Here is a 7039-nt window from a genome sequence, read left to right as displayed (position 1 = left end):
AGAACAGGGTAACTTGCCAAGTGTGTATGTGTGTGTTTGTGTGCGTGTGTGCTCTGTATGCATGATGATTCAACTAAGAAGTGTGGCTATGTGTGTGTGTTTTAAGGGGTTTATCCACAGCTTGTGTGCAAGCAAAGTCGAGCTCTTAACCGTCTCCTCCTCTGACTTGTACATAGCAGGCACAGGACTTTTGTTAAAGGATATTTTATCGCTTTTTGTATACATTTCTTTGTTGGGGAACAGAATTAAAGACAATTTTACGGATACTGAGACCTCTGGCTCTTTTTAAAAAAAAAATTTATTAGTACTTTTTTTTATTACACACACCGTGCGTTGAGCAAAGTCTTTACAGAGTCATCCACAAAAAAATTGTCATGTAACTAATATATCATGTGTGTTCTGAAATAAATGTAGCATAATAGTTGAGAGTACTTACACATTTACAGGTCACTTTAATAGGAACACCTACACTGCTGCCCAAGTGTGTGGCTATCCAATAAACCAATCATGTGGCAGTGTGGAAATACATACAGAAATCAGGGTTAGAAATGCTGATCTAATATTCAAGGATTGTTTTTGCAATTGATGAAGTCAGAAATGCTTGATATTTCTGTCATTTTGTGTGTCTTTTGATTTGGTGAAATTGCAAACACGGAATTCTTCTAAGTGAAGACATATGGAATTATGTCCTATGATAGCTGTAATTTTGTTCATACACAGAAATTGAAGAAATCTTTGACTAAACGTGTGCTGTCAAGTCCAAACCTGCAGAAAATCTGCGGCCATTTTGAAGCATTGCAGGTTCCTGAGTATACCATGGAGTTTGCTTGAAATTCTGGTAATACTGGAGGGACTCATATTAGAACAGTTTTATTTATAAGAAAAATCCAGATATTAATAACATCCTCGAGTAATGAAGTTGTGGCAGAAGACACAGTTTGTGTTGTGGGATGTGTTAAAGGGCCAGAATGAACACGCCAGGTGAGGAAAAAAAAATATATAAACACATCTGGGGTAAAGGTCAAACTGTGCTGACACAGTCTTCGGAGGCTGGATTGTGAAGATTGCTGTTCTTCCACAAATCTAATGAGTCAAACACAAACATACACACAAACATAAGCATGAATAAATGAATGACGCTCTCTGAGATACAATACCAAAATTTCTAATAAATAATTTGTTTTGATTCAGCTTCTTGTGCTTGTTTATTTGTTTCCCTTTTTTTCCCTCACTTCTGAACAGAGTGCTCTCTCGATACGAGACTTGTCGTCTTGTCTCGTCTTCGAGACTGTGATTAATATCTAATCAAAGTGAACGCACAAAGGGCTATTAAATATGTAATCAAAGAAAGCTCTCGAAATGCCAAACATAGGAAGCCACGCCTCCACGTTGCATGTTTTTGTACTCATGCTGATGCAACGATTTCAGTTTATTAAGACTTTTTTTATGTTATTGTTTTCTCACCTCCTTTAGAAACAAAATTAACTTTTTGACTTGTATAAAATAAAGTTTGCTGTTCTGAGAAGAAAGAGAGAGAGAGAGAGAGAGAGAGAGAGAGAGAGAGAGAGAGAGAGAGAGAGAGAGAGAGAGAGAGAGGGAGGGAGAGTTCACCTGTAAGGCCAAGCTTCCTGCAGCATGAGTTGCAGGTATGATTGTGGACAAAACTCCGGACTGCATCCTCATCCAAACTGGTTGTGCCGAACATCAAATCTCTGGAAGAGCTGCAAAGACAAGGATCATATTCATCGACTATACCACACAAAATCAGATAATCTTGTGCTTTTTGCATGTTTCAGCTGAAAGCTATAGTTAAGTCAGGAATCAAACACTTAATAATCTATGACCAGGTGACGTTTCCCATTTCCTGCTTCCACAATATTAAAGCTGACCTACAGTATTACTTCCTCAGGAGCTCTTCATTGCTTAATTCCACTCAACTACAAACTGTTGTAGAAAGGACATTATTTACATTTATATTATTTATTCTCCAGTTATTTACATTTATATTATTTATTCTTCCCAAATGAGGATGAGGTTCCCTTCTGAATCTGGTTCCTCGCAAGGTTTTTTCCTGATATCATCTCAGTTCGTTTTTCCTTGCCACCGTCACCTCCAGCTTGTTCATTAGGGGAAATTGTTAGAGATAAATAGTATTTTTTTCTGTTTCTATCCTTCTGTTAAGCTGCTTTGAGACGATGCCAGTTGGTAAAAGCCTTTTACAAATAAATAGATTTGAAATTGAATAAAAGCATATGGACTAGACCTCGCATTTGTGTGAGTTTGGTACCTGGATTGCTTTATGTGTTATGTGCCTTTTGCAAGTTCTTTGGCTTTGGATTTACTTGGTGTCATCATGTTTTAGACATTATGGACTGTTGGTTAAAAGCACATGGACAATTACTTTGAAAAATAAATGTATTCAATAAAATTTATATGTATAGTGCTTTTAACAATTTACATTGTCTCAGAGTATAGAAACAGAGTATAGAGTATAGAAACAGAATAAAAATGTTAAAGTCTGAAGTTTAAAATGAATTTACAAGCCAGAGTTGAAGGTGGCAAGGAAAAACTCCCTGAGATAATATGAGGAAGAAACCTTGAGAGGAACCAGACTCAGAAGGGACACCATCCTCATTTGGGTGACACTCTACAGTAAATAATGTAAATGTAAATAATGTCCTTTCTTACTTATGATAAACTTTCTTAAGGAAAACACTACCAGTGGACAATCTCAATTAGAACTATATGGCAACAAATAAGCGTTCAAAAAGCTAATTTTTCTTTAATGAGGTGAAATACACTTTTTCTGAAAAGTCAGGTATTAACAGGAATAGATCTGAATATGTTGAGCAACATCTGCTCAACATCTGAGTTGATGAGATGTAAGCTGATGCTTAAATACCAGAAGAAATCTACCGTGAACATGCGTATAAGATATTCTACTTAAGTTACACAATAAGCTTTCTCGAGAATGAACCTGTTATCAATTGCTCTGATCACAGATGGCTCTGTCAGCTCCGCTCCCACACCTGAGAAAAGGGACACAATGAATATTTATGAAGTTCATGTTAAACATCATATGACAGGAATTCTGTACATAGAAACATGTAGATATAAATATAGTATAATATCTAGACCTTGCAAGTCCAGTACCAGCAGCTCTCTCTCTGTATACTCGTAAGTCCAGTGTGAGAAAGCCAGCACCATCTCTTCGAGGCCACAAGAGGGCGTGATTTCTTCTCCTGTATTATTGTTGTACTTCTTAAAGTCACCCTTCATGCTCCTCTCTATGGTTAGCCATTGGTTTTTAGCCTGCCAGTACACCAGGGACAGATCCAGAAATCTAAAGAAGGGAAAACACAGAGCCAGATATATATATATATATATATATATATATATATATATATATATATATATATATATATACAGAGAGAGAGAGAGAGAGAGAGAGAGAGAGAGAGCGCTTGCTTGCTGCTTTTACTCACAGATATACATGCTATTAAAACCTGTTAAATTTTTTAAAATGCTACTATCTGAAAATATGCTCCCTCTTAACCAGGTGTGGGTTTCTGAGCCTAGTCGACTCAGCAAAAAGCTGAAAATGTGGTTCAGCGAATATTGGAACATGAACGATTTTGTCGCCATCATTCTTTTTTTCACAGGCATGGCACTGCGCTAGGGTCTAATACACATCACCGGGCGCATCATTTACTGCCTGGACATCATTTTACACATACTCACACATATTCACACATATCATAGTTACACATACAGTACTCACACATATAAACTCTCATTATTTCAGTATTTTTATTATAAAGCCTAATAAAAGCTTTGACTGTCATTAACAGACCCACAGCACATTATTATTCAAAAGAAAGCACTTTCTGAGTCCATATTTATATATACACTCTACAAGCACCTACATATACACTCTTATTTAGGGTTTTAACTAACCTGAGAGACTGAGCTTCAGAGCTGGGCTTGATTTGATTGAAGACCTGCATGAGCTTTTGGGCTGCCCTCTGCTGCTGGATTTCCTACAGGATTCAAAAATAGATAGAATTGAATAGAATTAGATAAAAGATTAAATAGATTAATAGATAGATTAAAAGATAAAAGAATATGAAAGTAATCTAAAATTACATATAACAGAATACAGTAGAACAGATCATATTGGAATATAATGAGAGCATAAAACAGAATGCAACATAAACTAGAATGAATTATGATTGAATACAGATTATAACAGAATGGGAGAGAATACATTATTGCCTAAAAAGAACTGAAAACAGAATGAGAGAATAGAATATATAAGTATAAAATAAATAACTATAAAATAATTAATTTTGAGAGCAGAATGGAAATGGAACAAAATGACAGAGTGGTGTATAAAATATGAAAAAGAAAAGAGAGAAGAGGACAGCATTTAACAGTATCGAACTGAATAGAATAACCTAGGTTATGACTATATATAATGTACAGACTGCATTGCTACAGAATAGAAGAGAGCAAGACAGAGAAGATAGAATACATTACGACTAAGGAGAATAGAACATGGCAGAATAAAAAAGAAAATAATGGAATTGACCTACTGATGAATTATGACACAATAAAATACAACAGACTATAAGAAAATGCATTTTGACTGAAGATAATATAACAGACTAGAAGTGAATGCATTATGACAGAGTAGAATATAACATAAAAGAAGAGAATGCATTGTACCATTAAAAAAGGAATTGAGAGGACAGGGTATCTAATACATAATGACAATAAAATAGAAAACGTATCGTAGAATAGAATATTATGATCTGTTCTATTCTGACAATAGAATGGAATATATTATAAGACAACACAAAGTAATATGACAGAAGAGAATAGAACCACTTACATTATGGATAGAAATAGTTTAAATAGATTAAACAGAACAGAATAGAATAAATGGAACATGAAAAATTGCTATAGATTTCCTAACAATAGAATATATGATGATTATACATCATGATAAGATAGAACAGAATGAGAAAATAGAACAGAAAAATACTGCTAATATTAAAATCGCACATATTATTCGAGATGTTTTAAAAGTTGCCTTTAAAGGAAACATTAACCTCATGAAATTCTCTATCCTGAATTGATATATTTCTGCAAAGCTGACAGTGTCCATGGTTGAAAGTGCTATTCAAATGAAACTGAATTGAATTGAATTAAACCAAGAGAAAGGGTACAGATGACAACATGTTGGATAATATATAATACCAGATAAATATTTTACAATATGGTATGCCACGCTCAGCACCTTAACTTCGGACTATCCACTGGACTATACTCTCACAATGCACTAGACACACTGGACTATACATACACACTGCATTTAATGCCATAATCCATCTGTTACCACTAGATACCATCCGATGCACATCCATGTCACTTCTGTACCTGTACAATCTGTTTTGCACCTTATAGTATTTTATATATAATATATTTACATATATTTACACATATACATATATAAATACATACTGCATATAATGTGTAGTGCTACTGTAAGGAGGCCCAATAGTACACTGTGTGTACTGACACGTATGAGCATACTGCACATGTTCATTTGCTGATTGTACACACATATTGTACACATATATTTCACTAACTATATGTATGAGCAAATTGCACATTTTCACGTCAACTCATTATCTATATCTTTATCTGTATAACTGTTCTGCAATTTCTGGAGTTTGCTCCCAAGAATTTCACTCACCAAGGCACATGTGCTATGGTGATGTGACAATAAAAGTGACTTGACTTGACTAGATGTTCTTATTACCCTTAAGCAGAGATCTATGGTGGTGCTGTTGGGGAACCGTGTCTGCCACGTGTGCACCACCTGCTCATGGAAGGACTTGACCACGTACACACAGCCGGGTTTTAGCACATCTTCCTCTGCCCAGGTGCACAGTACCCACTGAGCACGGCGCAGCCCACCGTCCAGCACTCCCTGCTCTGACACGGGCTGCAGTACGGCCGCATGACCTCTCTGACACCACGAGGAGGTGCTGGAGAGTATGGAGTCTGGATCTGACTCCTCCAGAGTGTAGATGTACACCTCCTCTCCTCCTACACAGCCAAAGTAAAGACACAGATTTAACATTAAAATCAAATCCAAGAATGAGTAAATAAATGAATATCCTTTTAAGGTGAGAAGCAGCTCCTCTTATATCTCAAGTTCATTCATTTGATTCCGCTTCATTATAGAATAAAAAATTGACCAATCTAATTTAAGAGTACAACAGTGACATGGTGGAATATAAAGTACAATAACAGATCAGTGCATTTTCTCAGAGAAAACAGTCTTGTGTAACTCACCCAGCAGGGACACCGGTGTGAAAGGGATCGTGTGTGCTAATCTCATCAGGTTGTTTCTCTCCATAGCTGCAAAATCAAATCAAACAGGAGATAGACCATATGTCATACGAAGACCAGGGGAGTCAAAAAGGGCCTCTCATGACTGACAGCCAGGCATGAAAAAATAAATACAGTGTAAACTGAGCCGGACTTGCCTGAGTAATGTGGGTCCAAATCTTCAGTTGACTTAAACAATGAAGCTCGAGCTGAAACAGCAGCAGAACAAAGACCAAGATGAGGTGAAGTTCAAACTCTATGATTAAATTGAACATTTGAATACTAAAGAAATTTTGTGTATACTTACATTCGACTGCTGCCCAGCTCTGCACCCTGTACAACACATAAAAAATATAGGACATCTTTTTAAGGACAGTTAAATCAAATTGAAATCTAGAGGTACAAAAAAACAGCACATTTGAGAAATATTGTGTATGTAAAAAATTCTTACGACTTACGAGGAACGACGGCTGGCTGAGTGCACCCAACTGTTCCAAACTGATTGGCTGGGGCTTCTTGTATTCTGGTGGAAACAAATTGAGTTATTAAATGTACATCAATCCATACCTCTATTTTCTGTAGCACCTATCCAACAAAGAACACAAAACATGAAGTCTTTCCTAGCGAACACAGAGCA

General features: G+C 36.1%; 1 protein-coding gene across 3 annotated transcripts in view; it reads right to left on the bottom strand.

Annotated features, from left to right (window-relative positions):
* Positions 1-280: 280 nt before the first annotated feature.
* Positions 281-7039, bottom strand: part of trpm6 (transient receptor potential cation channel, subfamily M, member 6) — a 35670-nt gene continuing 28911 nt past the window's right edge. For all 3 annotated transcript variants that reach the window (XM_027141194.2, XM_047818726.1, XM_047818725.1), the window contains 10 exons: positions 6861-6925; positions 6710-6735; positions 6561-6611; positions 6367-6432; positions 5828-6117; positions 3958-4040; positions 3138-3343; positions 2978-3029; positions 1612-1721; positions 281-1083 (listed from right to left, as the gene is read on the bottom strand). In XM_027141194.2, coding sequence (XP_026996995.2) covers positions 1022-1083; positions 1612-1721; positions 2978-3029; positions 3138-3343; positions 3958-4040; positions 5828-6117; positions 6367-6432; positions 6561-6611; positions 6710-6735; positions 6861-6925 — 1011 coding nt within the window. In that variant the 3' untranslated portion in view covers positions 281-1021. The remainder of the gene's footprint in view (positions 1084-1611; positions 1722-2977; positions 3030-3137; positions 3344-3957; positions 4041-5827; positions 6118-6366; positions 6433-6560; positions 6612-6709; positions 6736-6860; positions 6926-7039) is intronic.

Source organism: Tachysurus fulvidraco, chromosome 9 (genome assembly GCF_022655615.1).
Source record: "Tachysurus fulvidraco isolate hzauxx_2018 chromosome 9, HZAU_PFXX_2.0, whole genome shotgun sequence".
Taxonomy (NCBI): domain Eukaryota; kingdom Metazoa; phylum Chordata; class Actinopteri; order Siluriformes; family Bagridae; genus Tachysurus; species Tachysurus fulvidraco.
Note: the sequence above shows the minus strand (reverse complement) of the source record. Positions and strands in the feature narration are given on the sequence as shown.